This window comes from Oryctolagus cuniculus, chromosome 7 (assembly GCF_051225735.1).
Source record: "Oryctolagus cuniculus isolate XC-2025 breed Fujian yellow rabbit chromosome 7, ASM5122573v1, whole genome shotgun sequence".
NCBI classification, from domain to species: Eukaryota; Metazoa; Chordata; class Mammalia; order Lagomorpha; family Leporidae; genus Oryctolagus; species Oryctolagus cuniculus.
Window position 1 is genome coordinate 42,247,573 of NC_142873.1, and position 18,357 is coordinate 42,265,929.

Below are 18,357 nucleotides of genomic sequence, written 5' to 3' on the forward strand. Positions count from 1 at the left end.
CCAAAGCGATGCGCTTCACAGGATTCGCAGCTCCTTCCACACGCCCAGGAAAGGGCAGAGGACTTGCTGTCGCCCCTTCCCATTGTAAGACCCCTGTGCTGGGGAAACCGGGGCCTCCCCCTTGGTATTGCGGGGCGGGCTGCATCCCCGCGCCGGCCCTTCCCGGCGGGGGTCTGCGCGGTCCCCTCCCGCGGCACGGGAGGCCTCCAGCCCCTCGCCCGCCGCGGACAGCCGCGGACAACTCCCGCAGGACCCCCGAGCGCAGCCGGCCCGGGCGGGCCGCCCGCCGCGAGCGTGCGTAACGTGCCCCCGCAGCGTGACGCACGCGCCGCACCGGGGCGGAGGCGCGGGACGCGCGCGGCGGGAGGAACGCGTGAGGAGGGCGGAGTGCGGAGTGCGGGCGGAAGTCGGCGTCTGCTGAGAGGAGAAAGGAGAGGGAGCCGCGGCTGGGTGCGGCGCGGAGAGGCTGGGAGCCGGCGGGAGGGCGCCGCCTCCTCCCCCGCCCTCCCTGCTGAGGATGGAAGTGACGAAAGCTGCCGAGGAGGTCACTTCCTGCTGGGGTGGATGAGGAGGAGCCGGAGACGCCGCGGAGGAGACCGGACCGAAGACGGACCGTGCCGGGGAGAGGTGAGTCCCGGCCTCGCCGCCGCCGTCGCCGCTGCCGGGCCCGTCCGGGCCAGCCCCCACGGACCCCGGCGGAGACAGCGTCGCCTGGGTCAGGGCCACCCACCGGCCGCGGACCAGACCGGCCGGGCCTCACCCAGCTCGGGGGGCGGGGAAGGAGGGGGGCTCCGTGTCTGAGGGGCGACAGGGACCCAGGGCAGCGTTCGTGCGGTGTCGGCGAGGCCCTGCGGGGAGGTGAGGGGAAAGGGAGCCGCTGCGAGGCGACCGGGCGCCGCGCTGCGCGTGCTTTTCTCTGGAGGGAATGGTCGCGATCTGACGGAGGGCAGGCGCCGGGGGTCTGCAGAGTTGAGACGAGGGGCCCTCCTGGGAGCGGGTGTTCTCGGAATGAATTTGTGGAAGCCCCGCAGAGGCGCCTGCGGGCTCTGGAAGGCGGCCCTTTCTGAGGACAATCGGGCAGCAGGAGTGTCAGGACAGGGCTTCCCGGACAGGTCATCGTGGCAGCGGGTGTGGACCCGAGGGTCGTGCTGGCTGAAAGGGGTTCCTGTGGCACGGTGAAGGCCGCCGTGCGATCCGATGGAGCAGTAGGAGTTGGCGTCCAGGATAGCTTCCTGGAGCGGCAGGGAAATGTTGTCTTCCTCCCTCATTGTCACGGAAATGGGAGAGGAAGCGCCTGTCTCAGCCCTGTGCCGGGTTATTGTATAGCGTGTGTCTGTGTCTTGTTGTGTTTTCCCCTTCCTTTGGGAAAGTATTTATCTTGTCCTTGGCCCCTGGTAGTTGTGCAGACTGAAACTTGCTGGTCTCCTTCATGCGTAAGGTGAGAAAAAGAATTCAAAGGATCTAGAGGACTCCTTGGTCAGATGAAATTTCCAAGATTAGGAATTTGTCCTCACCCCACCCTGGGGCCACAGAGGCACCTGCGTTCCCTCCAGGCTCCTGCTAATGTGGGTGCTGAGGGCCCATCTTCCACCCCGGGGAACAATAAGGGCAGATCTGCCTTCTCCTGCTCCCTTTTCCCTCTGGCGGGTTCAGCGCTCCCTCCTTTTGCTGAAGGATAGACTGACACAAAGCTGCCTGCTGCCAGGAACAGGAACTTTATTGAGGACCCGTAAATCTGGATGGAATGAAGTCACACCACAGCAGTACTCCCTCAGCTCTGGCCAGAAGGTCCTCAGAAATGTCTGCTTTTTCCCTCCCTTCCTGTTAAAAGAATAAAATAGAGAATTTTTCTGAAGACGACTTTGGAGGTGTGTGTATGTTTCTTGTCTGGAGTGACTGCACATAGTGTGTTTACTTCCTGTATCCCAGAGTATTTTTCAAGGGGGAGGGGGCAGTTTCTGACTGGGAGGAGTTTGCCTTCTCCCATCTCACATAATTTCGTAAAATAAATCAAAATCAGATGTTCATTCTTGAGTGGGAATCAGATGGACTGGGCTTTTTTTTTTTCCACCCTTCTTTAAACTGGTACATCTGGGTGAAGGCAGGCAGGCTTGTGTATCTTGGCACTTGGACCCGTCTAGTAATAGAAGACAAACTGTTTGACTTGTCTTGGCTGCCTTTTTGGACCCGTTTCGCTGTACCTTTCCTTTTTTTTTTTTTTTTTTTTTTGCATTTGAAGGATTGGTCAGGAGGAAGAAAGCAGATATTAAATACAGTGTTTACACTCTGTGGTTTAAAGTCAGGTGAGAGATAATTATGGCTTTTGAAGCTGATGACCTGAGGACCGTCATTTGATGACTTGGGGATGAGCAGTTTGGAGGCAAAATGTTTGAAAGTTGCATAAGGAAGGAAAGGCAAGGAAAAGGAAGTTTAGGAAAAAGCTGTGCCAGGAAACTTCTGGAGAATCACAAGTAAGTAGCATCTTCAAGTAATCGTGTGACTTGTGTCTCTCAGCAGGAGGGTGAAAATGAAAGCAGGCTGTAGCATCGTGGAAAAGCCAGAAGGAGGTGGAGGTGAGCAGAAGTTAATCATCTCTGATGTACCTGGAATGCCCCTCAGTGATTCCTGTTCTCTCCACCTGGGCTCTGCTCACAGATGTGAGACCATGACTGACCTCTTGACTGGGTGCATAGCTGGGACAGTCGTAGGTTTGTTTGCTATTGATGAGTACTTAACACAGCAAGTCACCACACCCTTACCCAAGTTTTAAAGACTCTTTCCTGTAAGAGGCACAGAGCCAACCATGGAGGCCAGGACTGTTCGGCTCATTGTCCTGAAGCATTAGTGTTTCTCTCCCATTTGTTTCTGTTGGGATTTTCATATTCTTACAGAAAGTCTGTGTGAGATTTAGTAAAACTTGAAAGAGTAAGAGGTTAATATACCTTGGTGCTGCTGCCCAGGTCTGTCAAGTTTAACAATTGCAGCAAGGATAGATAACGTGTTTCCTCTCCCCTGTTGTGGGTAGCTGCCGTGGACTGCAAGGGTGTTTATGGCATGTTTGCAAAGCACTCTAGAGATTGTGAGCAGAGGAATGTGAAGTTGGGGATGATGGTATGTGTGTACCTTGCTCCTGACTGCCTTGATCTTGCCCTTTTCACATTAAAGGGTATCAGTTCCCGGACTGGGCCTATAAAACAGAGTCGTCCCCTGGCTCCCGGCAGATCCAGCTGTGGCACTTCATCCTGGAGCTGCTGCAGAAGGAGGAGTTCCGCCACGTCATCGCCTGGCAGCAGGGAGAGTACGGGGAGTTTGTCATCAAGGACCCAGACGAGGTGGCCCGCCTCTGGGGCCGCAGGAAATGCAAGCCACAGATGAACTATGACAAGCTGAGCCGGGCCCTCAGGTAAGGGAAAGGATTCCCAAATCTGTGGTGTTAACAGTTGGGTGAGTGTTAGATAAAAAAGGTATCAGGTGATAAGAGGCTGCACTATCTTAGTGAATAATGTGTAGCTTTAAAGTGGGAGTGGAGGAGCTGTTGAATCTGAGTAGCACAGGCACGGGAGGAGAAAAGGCATATCTTTGGTTCTGTGTAGGAGGGAATCCCAATGTGGCTGGCACTGGATCCTGACAGACAGCCGACTCTGCTTTGTAGTGGGCGAGGAGGTGTGGTGAAACATGGTTGGAGCTTATTTATAATCTAAAGGATTAGTTTAGATTTCCTGCTCCAGAATTTATTAGAATTTCTCGTATTTGGGCTCCCCTGGAAGAAACTAGAAATCGGTGAAGCAGGTTCACAGGAGGAGGGCTAACTAAATGGTCCTGACCTGGCTGTAAGAGCTGTATCTGTAAGCTCAGTCATCCGTCCATAGGTTGCTCCGGCATGTCTAAAGACTGGTCACTGTAAGGTTTCTCAGGTTCTCTCTTTGCCCTTGTCAGTCTTTAAATTTCATAACCCTTTAGCCCTCAAGGGCCAGAAGGCTGTCATAAACTGTGCTGCTGAGTAGGTGCAAGGCTAAAGGTGCCAGGTGCATTGTCTTTCTTCATTCCTAGTGACCCTGAATGTAAAATCGGTGCAGTCTTTGCTGGAGCTTCTCACATCCCTTTGAAAGTAATGCTGGCTGCTGTTCTGCAAATCAGAGTATGCCATTGTTTAACCAGCCACCATAAAACAGTTCTGCATTCCTTTGTCTCTTCCTTGAGCTTAGATCGCCTGACTAACCACATCAAGTCTCCCAAGAGATTTGTCTGCCCCCACCTGGGCAAGACAGACAGAAAGTAGGCAGTTAATGACATATAGTGGAACAGGAAGGAAATGAGCTATGAATTGAAATTGTAGAGATGGAGAAGAAAGGTGGTTGGGGCTCGGATAGGTGTTCAGGATCTTACAGTTAAGTTGTGTTCATAAAACCAAAAGCTAGAGCTTATTTGGAAATTAACAAGAAAAGTAAGCTCTCTGTCTTCCAGCCCTAACCTGAGGGCGAGGCTACAAAAGAATGATGATAGTGATGTTTGTAAGTATACTTAGAGCAAAAATTGTTGGTCTTAGTGGTTACCGAAGTGTCTCAAGATAAATTGCCATGCATTTTGAATTTTACAGATACTATTATAACAAGAGGATCCTTCATAAAACAAAAGGAAAAAGGTTTACTTATAAATTTAACTTCAACAAGCTGGTGATGCCCAACTACCCCTTCATCAACATTCGGTCAAGTGGTAAGATGCAACCTCTCTTGGTGGGGAATGAATTTTGAATTGAAAAATAATTTTAAAAACACAGCGCACAGCCTGGCATGTGTAAGGGGATTTTTTTGAAAGACTAAAGTAACGTGGCCGGCGCCGTGCCTCAATAGGCTAATTCTCTGCCTGCGGCGCCGGCACACCGGGTTCTAGTCCGGGTTGGGGCGCCGGATTCTGTCCCGGTTGCCCCTCTTCCTGTCCAGCTCTCTGCTGTGGCCCAGGAGTGCAGTGGAGGATGGCCCAAGTCCTTGGGTCCTGCACCCGCATGGGAGACCAGGAGAAGCACTTGGCTCCTGGTTTCAGATCAGCGCGGTGCGCCGGCCGTGGCAGCCATTAGAGGGTGAACCAACGGCAAAGGAAGACCTTTCTCTCTCTCTCTCTCTCTGTCCACTCTGCCAGTCAAAAAAAAAGACTAAAGTAATGTGACCCCTTGAATTGCCTTGGTCCTCCTGCTTGTCTTCGGCAGTATCATGATAGGTTTGTTTGGTTTGCTTGGTTCCCTTTTCTGCATATTATTTTTAATCTTACAGATATAATTATACTATCTCGTTTGGGGATGATGTTCCATAGGGTCACATTCATCTTGAAGTTCAGGATTTAAATTTTAACACCCTGCCCAGTGGCTCTTTCATAGACAGGAATCTGTTTCTACAAACACTTCCGATTTTCTGTGAAACTACCAAGCTCTCCCTTATCAACTGAATATCATCAAAACCACAGCATCCTTGATCAGAGAAGGGGAGGTTTCACATGTTTGCAGTAAAAAACAGTGTCTTTGATCTGCACCAGCAACTCCTCAGAGAATACAACTCTGGGGTTACTTAACTCTCCTGTGCAGTGCAGCAGGGCTTCCCCTCTGTACCCGCCAGAGGTCATAGCTTTCCATCGCAGCTCTTCACAGAAATTTGCCTCTCTCTTGATGCAGAAAGTTTTGATGTCTTGTGTGGTTGTTTGTTTATGGTTTTTTTTTAAGATGCAGATCATAACCCTGCTTAAGAAAACGGATTGTTTTTCATTATTTTACTCTGTCTTTGTGTGTTGAGGAAAAGAAAGCAGATCATGATTCTGCAGTAATGCAACTTCTCAGAGAAAAGTTGGAAGAAACCTGAAAGATTGGAGCGGGGGTGTGGTTGAGAGAATATAATGCTGAGATCCATTGCAGATATGTAATTACTACACACAACAAGTTAGGGCAGTTTCAGCTTGACTCTGCTATCATTACAGTTCCATCTCTCCTCCTGTAACCACTCCCTCCTGTCCCTGGGGCATGCATTTAAAAAAAAAAAAAAAAAACTGGTATTGGAATGCATCTCTCTAATTACAACCTGTTTTCTTTCCTTGTGCCTGAGGGAGAGGCATTAGGAAATCAGACCTGTTCTAGCCACTGGAGTCTTGTTTCCTCTATTTTTTACTCTTGTCCCTTCCTTGTGTGTCTAGAGGAATCAGGACCCTAGATTGGTAAATGGACCGTTTTGAAGAGTGCATTAGTGTTTATACTTCCAGCCTGTCCCCCTGATAATACTTGATTGCTCTTGTTCTGTTTTTGACCCAATTTTGTCAAAAACCCAGAAGTCCTGTCACTTGGACAGCCTGGAATGCCTCAGCCCTTGAGAGTGGTGTGGTTTTCTAGGGCTTTTTCTAGATGGGAAACTAACAGCACTGGCTTAGTATACCTTTTCTGCCTGAAAGCAATTGAATCTTAACCAACCAGAAGATGCTAATCAAAAAGTCACAGGGAAAACATAACTGTGGTTTCTTTCAGGCCTACTACTTAGTTGCCCATATCCTAGATATAGATAACTCCAAAGAACTAGAGAACTTCTACTTACGTAGGCTAAATGCTTTTTGATAACAAAAAATGTAACATTTTTGGCCATTACTTAATGGAGATGGTTTTGCTTAGTGGTTTGTGAATTACATTATTCAGCCCTTCTATAGCCCCTTACCGTGTGTGTCTCATAATGTCCACTTTTTACAGGTGATAAAATGAAGGTGAGGACAGCAAAGTCAAGGACTGCTCAGGGTGTGTTGAATAGCTATCTGAAACAATTCCTGAGAGATTGAACTGTTGAAATCTAGCTCTTATTTAATAGCTCATACATTCCTTTCCTAGATTGGATTCATTCCTTTGTTCAACAGATAATATGTTATGCCCTAAAGACAAAAAAAAAGAGTATGGAGGACTTCTTTCCCTCAGGAAACTTAGAGTTTAGCAAGAGAGATAAGACATTCTAGGTTTAATAAAATGTGCAATGTGATAAGTGCTCTAAGAAGTAGAGCTGTGTGGATTTAGATCCGGGATGATTATGTCTGCACCGTACATTAATACAGTTGGGCTATTTTGGTCTGTGTGTGTTTAAAGGTAAAGGCACTACATGGCTGATGGTAACATAAATAATACAGAAGTTTACATAGTGAAAAGGTAAATATTCTCTTCCCTTCCCCACAGTTCTTCTGACTGTTAGCAGTTTAGGTAGAATGCTTTAACATCTGGGTAGTGTTGAAAGTATTTCACATACAGTGTCTGTTGAAAGTATTTCACATACATTTTTACTGTTAAAAGCATCCTATAGGGGCAGACGTTTGGCGTAGCAGTTAAGATACCACTTAGATGCCTGCATCCTATATGTCAGAGTGCCTGAGTCTGAATCCTGGCTCTGCTTCAATTCTAGCTTCCTGCTAATGCACACCCTGGGAGGCAGCAGGAGATGGCCTAAGTGATTGGGTCCCTGCCACCCTTGTGGGAGACCCAGATGTTGTTTCAGGCACCTGACTTTGGCATCGCCCAGTCCTGGCTGTTGGGAGCATTTGGGGAGTGAACCAGCAGATAGGAGATATCTCTTTAGGTCTCTCTGTGTGAGTGTGTGTGTCTGTTTTTCAAATACAGTAAACTAAAATGTTTTAAAAGTATGGTATATAGTATACTACATATATTTTAATATTTACTTATATTTACATAAGAAACATTGTAAAGTTACAGGACAAAATAGTAAAATTGATTACCTGACAAGGGGTAGAGGATGGACTTGAGACTTCTCAGTCTGTGTCCCCTACTCTCACTTTTCCCTACCCCAGTTTCTAATTTTCATTTTGGAGAACTTTGTACCTACAGAAAATTTGGAAAAAGAATAGTGAACACCCTTATAACCTTTATCTAGAGTCACTAATGGTTAACATTGCTGCCGCATTTGCTTTATCTCTTTCTATTTATATATACTTTTTAAATCTTTTGAGATTAAGTTGCAGACACCATGGCACTTCACCCGTATGTACTTCAGCATGTATCTCCTAGGAACAAGGACATTTTCCTCCATAACTACAGTAACGTTACCACACCCAGGAAGTTTAACACTGCTAATGTTATCTAATGTATGGCTCGTACTTAAGTAGTATATGCCTTTTTAAGCTTTAGTTTTTGAACCACAATTAATAATTCATAAAATTATTTTAATAACTATATACAGTTTGCTGTATACCAGTACTGGTCTTAGGACTTTACAAATACTAACTCTTTTAATCCTAGTAACATTAGGATTGCTCCTATTACCTACTTTGCAGATAAGGAAACCAAGGCACAGAGAAATAAATTGTTCAGAGGTTTGAACTTAGACAAAGACCGTATTATTTCAGTTTTGCCAGAGATAGTCAAAATCTAGTATGTTACTTACACTGCTATAAGATAGAAGGTGACAAAACTGAGATTCAGATCCAGATTTTCCCACTCTAATATCCAAATTTCATGGTCACTTCACCAGAGGTGGTCTTCTGTTGCAGTAGTATTCAAGCTTCTGTTTTTAGCAGCAAACTTTTTTTTTTTCCAAACAAAACCCTAGATTTGCTGTCTCAACATCTAACACAGAAAAATGGAGCCACACCAGTTAGCCAAAGTTTAGGGACCAAAATGGTCGCTTCTCATCTTTGCTCTAGTCTTACCTTCCTTTGTCCAACCTAACGGTTATGTATTTCTTCTTGCAGATTTATACCTTAATACTTGTAAAGACTGACATCACCTCTGAAGGGAAAAAAAAAATGACCTGATTTAACCGAGCACTTTTAAATTTCTAAGGAGACAAGACCCTTCTTCCCATCCCCGTTATACTTAAACTTACTTTGTCCATTGGAATATCTAATACCTTAATAAAAAGTCAAGGTCTGGAAGAATCTAAAATGGTAGAGTTTCAGCCTCTGTAACAGGCTGGTGGAAGAGATGATTTTAGTCTGCTCAGATTAAATGCAAGGTCATCCATCTGTTTTTCCTACTAAGATTGAAGCAGTCTTTTAAAAAGACTTCTGTGGGACATGAGTTTGGGAAATGCTCCTCTGACACTGTGTTACTCAGTTGCGTGCACTTGGAAAGCTGTAGTCCTGCACATACCGGCCCACACCCCAGTCTAAGCCAAGGAGAACTCTTACTCCGAGAGCAGCAAGTGGCAGCTGACTGGGACCAGTTCCTAACCGCACCATTCTCACACACCTTTTTTATTTCCTCCTGGATTGCATTGCTTTACTGATGGCTGTTTTTCCTGGTATTTTTTCTCCTCCCTTTTTTTTTCTTCTTCATTACCACTGTCTCAGTGTAAAGAGGCCCCCTGACCTCATCACGATAGAAGCCATTGATGCCTCAGGTGGCATACCTTTCTCAGCAGAAGAACATTTTGGGGGAGTTGAGAGCCTCTGAAGTCGACATGGTTAGCAGTGTTAGTCTCTGCTCAGAGCTTCAAATTTGAACAAGCAAACTTCAGAGAGAGAGCAGTAGGTCCTGGATTTTCTCCTAGCCTCCTCAGTGGTTGAAAGCAGGATGACAATGGAGCTCTTTCTATAGAATTTGTTAGGGGAGTATAGATTTGAAGAAAATGAAAACTATTTCCATCTCTTGAGTTGTGACAGTGGTTATATAGTGGTTCTGTATCAAAAATTACAAACAATATGCTGTGTGACCTTAACATCTTAGCTTTTTTGTCGATCTTTTTATTAAAACATGTCTCATTCCTGTCTGTATACATGGCGTGCAGGGTCTTGAGGGTTTTAATGCCTTGCTTTACATTCACGTTATTTACAGTTTGGTCTTTTATTTGGTTTGCATGCTTTATATATCTCAAATTAGGAAAATAAAAAAAAGACCCACATACCAAGCTGAAAATTGAGACAAGTGGTAGAAAACACAATATTTGAGTTGCAGAGAAAAAGTCTCTTGTATGCATTCATTCAGTCACCTAATATTCATTGAACATCTGCTCATTGTTAAGCTCTGAATTGCTGGGAATATGGTTGTGAATAATAGGAAATCTCAATATGGAATTTACTGGCAACATAGGGGACTATAGTATATAGTGTTCAGTCTAATTGGAATGTTTATTTCCTGTTGCTTCCAGACATTTTATGCGTAGTTAGCTTACATAAACGTGGTGATAATGATGAACAGACCACCAACACAGCCTTTTCTCTTCCGCCGTCACAGGTGTGGTTCCTCAGAGTGCGCCACCCGTGCCAACAGCCTCTTCCAGGTTCCATTTCCCACCTCTGGACACCCATTCTCCCACTAGCGATGTGCAGCCAGGGCGGTTCTCGGCCAGCTCCCTACCTGCTCCTGGCCAGGAAGCGAGTCATGGCACTGACAGGAAGGCGGAGCTTTCAGAGCTGGAGGACGGCTCGGCCGCTGACTGGCGCCGGGGAGTGGATCTCATGTCCTCCCGGAATGCTGTTGGTGGGGGAGGCATCGGCCACCAGAAACGCAAGCCTGACATAATGCTTCCTCTGTTCACCAGGCCAGGGATGTACCCTGACCCCCACAGTCCCTTTGCTGTCTCTCCCATCCCTGGCCGCGGAGGTGTCCTTAATGTCCCCATTTCACCAGCCCTCTCCCTGACTCCCACCATCTTCTCCTATAGCCCCTCCCCAGGCCTGAGCCCCTTCACCAGCAGCAGTTGCTTCTCCTTCAACCCTGAGGAAATGAAACACTACCTTCATTCTCAAGCCTGTTCTGTGTTCAACTACCATCTGAGTCCCCGGACTTTTCCCCGTTACCCGGGGCTCATGGTTCCGCCGCTGCAGTGCCAGATGCACCCTGAGGAGTCAGCTCAGTTTTCTATCAAGTTGCAGCCTCCACCGGTTGGGCGAAAGAACCGGGAGAGGGTCGAGAGCAGCGAGGATTCAGCACCTGTCACTGCACCCAACATGGCTTCTGTCCCCCCGCGAATTAAGGTGGAACCCACCTCTGAAAAGGATCCAGAGAGCCTCAGGCAGGCGAGCCAGGAGAAGGAGGAGCAATCTGAAGAAGAGGGCGCTGTGCCAAGCAGGACTATTGAACAGGAAAAAGGCAGTGTCTTTGCCCGCCCCGCTGCACCACCCATCTGGCCCTCAGTACCCGTTAGCGCACCAAGCGAAGAACCTGTAGAGGTGACTGAAGACAGTGAGGACAGGCCTGGCAAGGAGCCCACTGCACCTGAGAAGAAGGAAGATGCTCTGATGCCCCCCAAGCTTCGCTTGAAGCGACGCTGGAATGACGACCCTGAAGCCCGAGAGCTAAATAAGAATGGCAAGTTCCTCTGGAGTGGGTCAGGACCCCGGGGCCTGGCAACAGCAGCTGCCGATGCTTAGAACTGCAAGTGGGTGGGGAGCTGTTTATACTATAATCAAAACACACATGTATTTATGTAGCAAGATTTCAGGGGTGGGGGTGGGGAGGGAGGGCGTTAGACTGGTTTGATCATTCTAGGAGCATAGACTTGTATTTTTATGTTTTGGGGATGGGATGGGGTATCTTCTGTTGTAAATTAGGTGGGATATGACACACTTTTTTTTTCCTGGTAGGTAGGACACAGAGATGGTATTGAACTGAGAGGAGGAGGGGCCTCTGTTTCCTATTGAGGCTTACGCTTTCTGACAAGGAGACTCCTGAAGGGCCAAGGTACTTCTTGGTCCCAGAATAGTTCAGGTTCTAGACTTTTTTATTGTATTTATATATGGAAAGCCATTAATGAATTTATCTTACTCTGAGAGATACACAGAAGGGGAAAGGTCATGGCTGTGGGGTTGAGCAGGGAAAGACCATTAATACTAAGTATTTTGCCTGAAATGTTTCTTCATAATTATTTCAGAGGAGGAATAAGATAATCTCAGTCTTATTGGGGCGGGGAAATGTTCAAATGTTGCTTTTTTTTTTTTTTTCCTCCTCCTGTGTTGTTCTTGTTGTCATTTGGTATTTTTCTTTCCCTTTAAAAAAAAAAAAGATTTCAGGAAGCATGAGCCTACTGCCAGTTAGAGCAGGGCTGGGAAGGCACAGGAGCTGGCCACTTCTCAGCTGCTGGGTTGAGACAGGAAGCCCTGCTGTGAGTTCCTTGGACTTTTCACCTACTTCACCTATTAAGAAGCCATGAGGAGTTGTAAACTCTTGTTCAGGGAAGAAAGAAGAGGGCAGGAGGAAGTAACCCAATGCCTTTAAGAAGACAAAACAGAACAAAAATGATCTTTTTTCCTTTTCCATTATGGGTTTGGGGAGCCAAACCGAAGTGTGCCTGTGAGCAAGTTCACCGAGAGGCATGACAGCATTGTTGAAGATGTCTTTGTGTTGTATCTGGTCCTCTAAGCATTTTCTTAAGTCAAGCCTTAACTATGAACGTACTTTAAATGATACGGGTCCGTCAGCATAAACCTGTAAAGGGGCATGGACAGTTTTTCAGTTAATCCAGGAATGTTGAAACATGGTTAAATTTCTGGCTGATATTTAGTCATTCCCTCTTGACGATACTAGGACAGGCAGCAAAAAGGCAGGATCGTAGGCGTTAAGGACAGATGATACCTGGAAACACAGAAGGTAGCTGGGGGTACAAGTGGATGTTTGCTGAGACTGAAGGAAGAGGGGAAAGAAGACACAAAAGGCAACCAGATGCTTAAAGGCCTGGGGTGGGTAGAAGAGCTGGTGTCTTGTTGCCATTCTTGCCATACCCTTGGTCGAGGCTGTTGAGTCTGCTGAACGAGTGTCCTCCATGAGACATCAGTTTAAGGTGAGGAATTGTTTCTTCACAGGACATTCACTTCTAAAACTTTAAAGAAACGGGAAAGTATTAATCTTACATGAAGCAAAAGGGGCCTGGACTAGGGACAGAGAGAAGGAAGCAGTAGCCACCCTCTGTGTGTTCACACATGTACCTGTGTACTATGTGTAAATACCTGACTGGCTCAGATCCACCTGGCGACAGGGCGGCAGGGCAGCAGGGAGAGAAGAAAGAGCTCCATGTGTCTGCTGAGGGTAAGGGGCAGCATGGGATTGGTGTCTAAGGATTTAAGAAATTGACTCCACCTTTGCTTAAGTGAACTCCATATACTAAGTGTATTCGAGGGTTGAGTTTTATGGTGGAGGGGGTGTTTTTTTTTGTAAATTGGAGTAAATGTCTAAGAGGGGTCTCAGCAAAGGTTAGAACAGGTGAGTGAAACTATAGATGGCCTGGGATGACTTGAGTCCATCATACTATTTCTTGGCAAGTTTGATACTATTTCTTCCCTTGTTTGATTTACATTCTGCGAGTAACTTGTCTTTCCGCAGGAAAGGGACTGGGAAAGTGACCCCAAGCAACTCGGGCTTTGGTTGGCCTGCAGAGGGTCACCTGTTGGGGCTGCCTTTGGTGGTTCTGTTTTTGTCAGCTTCTTTCTCTGTACCTCGACTTACCTCTGAAGCAGAAAGCAAGCCTGGCAGGTGGAGGAGGGCTGTCTGCTTGGCATTGCCTGATGTAACCAGGGAGGCTGGCTGGCCACCCACTGTCCACAAAGGGGGAAGGCCAGCAGGTGTCAGTCTGAACTCAGGAATAGAAACACGAGGCCTTTACAATAAAGAGAGGAAGAAAAATCCATGACGCATACCTGTAACCCCCTAGAACCCAAGTGCCAGATTCATTCCTAGATGCTGCTTGTTTGAACAAAAAGTCACTGCTTTTACACTTGAAAAAACACACTCAAAAAATGTTCAACTCCATGAAAAATGTTTTTTGGCTTTACAAAACTGTTCATGTTTTACTGTTTCCTTTGATTGCCATTCCACCAGAAAATTGTGGGTTGATTTGCACTGCACACTGGGGTTGGGGTTGGGGAGGGTGGTCTTTATACAGAGCCGATCTTGTGCTTGCTCAGGAAGTAAGCCAGGGAATGTGGAGACCATTGATAGTTTCTGGGGCAAGGGAGTGACATTTTTTTTCTCCCCTCGCCCCAGCCCATTCCTGGCAGCACCTGTCACCGGCCTGGTACAGAGCCAGGCCTTTCTGTTCTGTGAGAATTTTATCACTGTCCAACAGCAGGTGGGAAAAAGGGGGCTAAAACCCAGACCTATTTCCTCTCCCCCACTTTTTCCACATTTTGCTGTGCCAAATGTTAAAAATTTGCAAACACGAATCTGTTGAAGTTTCATTAATCAAGAACTTGTTCATACAAAGTTTGCTTTTTTAGCTATAGAAAAGGAAATAGTAGGGACCTCTTACAAGCATCCAGCCTTGCTGAGCTGACCTTTTTCTGAAGACTGGATAGGAGTGAAAAGTAAACAGTTCACCAAGTCTTTTCCCCCAGATTTTTAAGCTGTGCTGCGTTAAACCCACCTCATTAATAATGGAATTATTGGACCCTAGTGACCTATGGGCCAAGAAACTTCCAGAAGCATTAAATAAAATAGTTGAAATATATCACTTCTCACCAAGTGGGTAGAGTCAGTTGGCTGTTTGTCCCTTGTTTTTTATTTATTCTGTAATTATATTTGTGCTTTTTGTTCTGTAAACAGTAATGGAACATACATTCTTAGGTTGTTTTAAAGAAAACTTTATTCAATCTCTCAAGAATTGTTCCATTTTTAGTTTCTTTTTGGGGAAAAAAGTTAATTTGTTTTAAAATATTTAGATATTTTTAGAGTTATAAAATTGTGATGCAGGGATTTGTGAATGAGACATTCACATGTGAAAGATGATTTCACTAGTTATCCGCTTAAGCAGAATAAAATGTGTATATGTACATAAAATGTAAGTAATCTTAACTCCATTGTGCAGTGCCTTTTAGATGTTCCGCTTTCTATAAAGTCTTCAAATTTTTGCATATATATTATATATATATGATGTAATGTTATAGAAATATATGTATAATATACATATTTTTTCCAGGGGTATCTGATAGCTCTGTATTTTGTTATGGAAGTTGAAAGAAAAAAGTATTTTACCTCAGAAATTAAAGTTAAATAAAAAAAATACTTTTAAGTAGTGCTTGCTAAGTGTTGGTTTTCTTGTTCCTTGTATGCTGGGGCAGTGTGATCCTGCCAGGGTTGACAAAGTCCATGTTAGTGCACTCCGTCATCACACTCTGTGTTCCTGTTGCACAGGTACTAGCACAGTAAAGAAATGTTTCCTTGAATGAACAGATGGGGCCACAGAAAGGAAGCTGAAGCCAAGGATACAAGTTAGAAATTTCTATCTTGAGATTGTTCTGAGGATTTGTTAAGAATACCTGGCAGGGGCATGTGCTGTGGTGTAGCAGGTAGAGCCACCACCTGCAGTGCCAGCGTCCTGTATGGGCACTGATTCATGTCCTGGTTGCTCCACTTCTGATCCAGCTCCTTGCTAATAACCTGGGAAAGCAGTAGAAGATGGCCCAAGTGCTTGGGCCCGGAAGACTCGGAAGAAACTAGGTTCCTGGCTTCAGTATGGCCCAACCCTAGTCATGGCAGCCATCTGGGGAGTGAAATAGCAGATGGAAGATCTGTCTCTCCCAGTAACTGCCTTTTAAATGAATATGTAAATAATTTTAAAAAATAAAAACACTCATGTGAGAAGAAGCTCCAGGCTCCTGGCTTTAGATCATTCCAGCTCTGGCCGTTGCAGCCATTTTGGGAGTAAAGCAGTGGGTGGAAGATCTCTGTCTCCAACTCTGCCTTTCAAATAAATATTTTTAAGGAAAAGTACATGGCAAGGCAAGACACGGAAGGCCACATGTTTAATGACTTTATATGAAATGTCCAGAAGCAGCAAGTCCCTAGAGACCAAACATGGTGGTACATGCCAGGGAAAGTGCAGAGTGACTCCTTAGGGTCAGTTTCTTTAGGGGGAGATGAAAATGTTCTAGACTTGGATAGTTCTTGATTTATGTGAATTAAGTCTCAAAAAGATGATTTTGTGTGGGGTTTTGATTTCGAGTTAGTGGCATTTCCCAGCAGTGGGCAAGAATCCAGGGGAATGGGAAGACATCTTGATGGGTATTGACTATCATGTAACAGCACAACCTTAAAATGGGGACAGGCGTTCACCTCAGAAGCAGCTAAAGTGACTCTGAAAATCTCAAAATGTCTGGTGTTAAATTTGACTTCTCTCTCTTTTTTTTTTTTTTTTTTACTTGTTTGAGAGGCATAGTTACAGAGAGGTCTTCCATCTGCTGGTTCACTTCCCAAATGGCCGTAACAGCCAGAGCTGGGCCGATCTGAAGCCAGGAACTTATGGATCCACCGCGTGGATGCAGGGGCCCAAGCACTTGGGCCTTCTGCTGCTTCAGCAGGCGCATCAGCAGGGAGCTGCATTAGAAGCGGAGCAGCCAGGACTCGAACTGGTGTCCAAATGGGATGCTGGCACTGCAGGTGGAGACTTAACCTACTACCCGAGTGCAGGCCCCAAATTTGACTTCTCTTAAAGGAGCCCATGAGTAGTTTGGGAAAGCTGAGATTGAGTGGTAAAGGGTGCAGCTAGAAGGGTCAGCAGATAATGAAGAGTTTTTTTGTTTTGTTTTTAAAGAAGCCTGTAGGTTTTGCCTTTTGTTCAATCTCTGAGCACTCCCGAAGTTTGACAGCAGGGTTTGGGCCAGGCCAGTGAGGAACATCCTTAGCCCAGGGGAACTGTAACTAGCCTGTCAGTATGTCTGCCTGGGAAGACAAGAAAAATTACATATTATGTATGCAAATTCATATCGGTATATGGAAGAATATAGGAAATCATGTTTTCATATAAAAATAAAAGTTACAGTGACGGGCTGACTAGTCCATCCCCCCAGGAAACTGAGGCAGGACGCTGGCAGTGGACTGACAGGACCCTGCTGCTTGGACAGTGTCTTCTCCTGTCCTCATTGCCAGAAGCAAAGGCAGATTTGTTTCAGGAACCGATCTGGACATAATTTGGAGATCAGGATCCCAGGTTCGGAGCCCAAGTTGACTGCTCAGTATTTGAAATCGGATGGTGATTATTCAGATTTTGAGCAAAGAAGGAAGGAAGCAATCATGAACTTTGGGGCTCTGGGGGTGAAAACACTAGTGTTAGGCCAGTGAGCAGAGAGAAGTGGATCTCCAAGCCTTCGTGGTGAGTTTGTAGGAACTAAAGCCCCGGGTGGCTCCCCTCTGTCCGCCAGGTGCAGTCCTTAGTGTGGCTCAGAAGGCCAGTCACCAGCTGGCCTCCGATTTGTATCAACTCGTTGAATCCTCATGACAACCCCCTGAGATCGGAGTCTCAGAGCCAGCCTGACGTGACCGTGGGCCGAGCCCTAGTTCCTGTGCTCTTAGCCCTGTGCCGCAAGGCCTCTCAGCCATGCCAAGCCCCTGCTCTGGTCTGCCCACGCTGCCTGGAACACTCCACTTCTGGACACTCAAAGCTTATCCTCCAGAACCCTGCCCAGCTGCCACTGCCTGCAGGGGCCTTTCCTGGCAGGGCACGGGTGCGCCTCCGTGTGCTGTCACAACCCATGTCTGTCTCACAGCCCTTGCCACGCTGTGCTGTCATCATGCTGCCTGGCTTCTCACAGAACAGTCAGGAAGCCACTGCTGTCGCAGGGTTCACTCCATCCCCCTTTCCCCAGTGCCTAGCACGCTGCCCAGAGCCTAAGGATGCTCGGCAAATGTTTATTTGAAGAAGTGAATAGCAAGTCACGGGAAAGAGGTTCATCGGCTGCAATAGAAGATGCAGGCTGGGAAGATGAGGCCAGGGGAAGGTGGCACTGGTGTGTTCAGTGTCGAGCTCCAGGCCCCGCTTCCACCCTCCAGGCCCCGGCTCCTACAATGGTCTCTTCCCTTACCTCTCTTCAAACTCCCTCCCCCCTCCTCTCTCTCAAACTGTACTCCTCACTTGCTTCAAACCTGCGTCCCCTCCCCATATGCACAGGACTTCTTTGCTGGGTGTTGATTAATCCAAGCAGAGAAACATGAACTGAAATCATAGAGAACCGTGTCCCTAGGGGTGCTCCCCGGCCTCCCCATCTCCACGTGGCCTTGCCCACGTTTTTCCCATCCTGCCCGCTCTGCCAGGAGTCAGACTTGCTAACTCCAGCTGCACCCACCTGCCTCTCATCCTGCCAAAGAGCAGCGTGCAAACCCCCTCCAAGGGTCACCGACTCAGAGGTGGCCTGTCACAGCTCCTGCCTCCTTCCCCTCCAGGAGCTGGTGGTGTTGGCCCCCCAGGGAGGAGAGAGGACTCTGCAACCTGCCCCCACCTCTGCCCTTTTTCTGGTTCTGGCAAGTTACGGAGGGACCCTCTCTGTGTATCTGGGTCCGCACTTTAATGGTTGGTGTGAGGACGGAGACTTGCACGTCGCAGCACTCGGGACTCCAGTGCCCCCGCTGTTGACGTGAGCTCACGGGCTGTCACTGTGGCTGTCGTGCTCTGGGAGGCTTTGTGGTTTTGG

At 46.9% G+C, this 18,357-nt stretch overlaps 1 protein-coding gene across 2 annotated transcripts; it reads left to right on the plus strand.

The window, feature by feature from the left end:
* Positions 1-343: 343 nt before the first annotated feature.
* ETV3 (ETS variant transcription factor 3) lies at positions 344-14,966 on the plus strand. 2 transcript variants are annotated; one of them, XM_051858511.3, is made up of 5 exons: positions 344-627; positions 2,515-2,573; positions 3,166-3,403; positions 4,598-4,713; positions 10,196-14,966. In XM_051858511.3, exons 2-5 carry the CDS (start codon positions 2,528-2,530, stop codon positions 11,332-11,334), a joined length of 1,539 nt encoding a protein of 512 aa, XP_051714471.3. In that variant the 5' UTR covers positions 344-627; positions 2,515-2,527; the 3' UTR covers positions 11,335-14,966. The 2 variants fall into 2 exon arrangements, with proteins under 2 accessions (XP_051714471.3, XP_051714472.3); XM_051858512.3 differs by having other exon boundaries at positions 2,518-2,573.
* Positions 14,967-18,357: the final 3,391 nt, after the last annotated feature.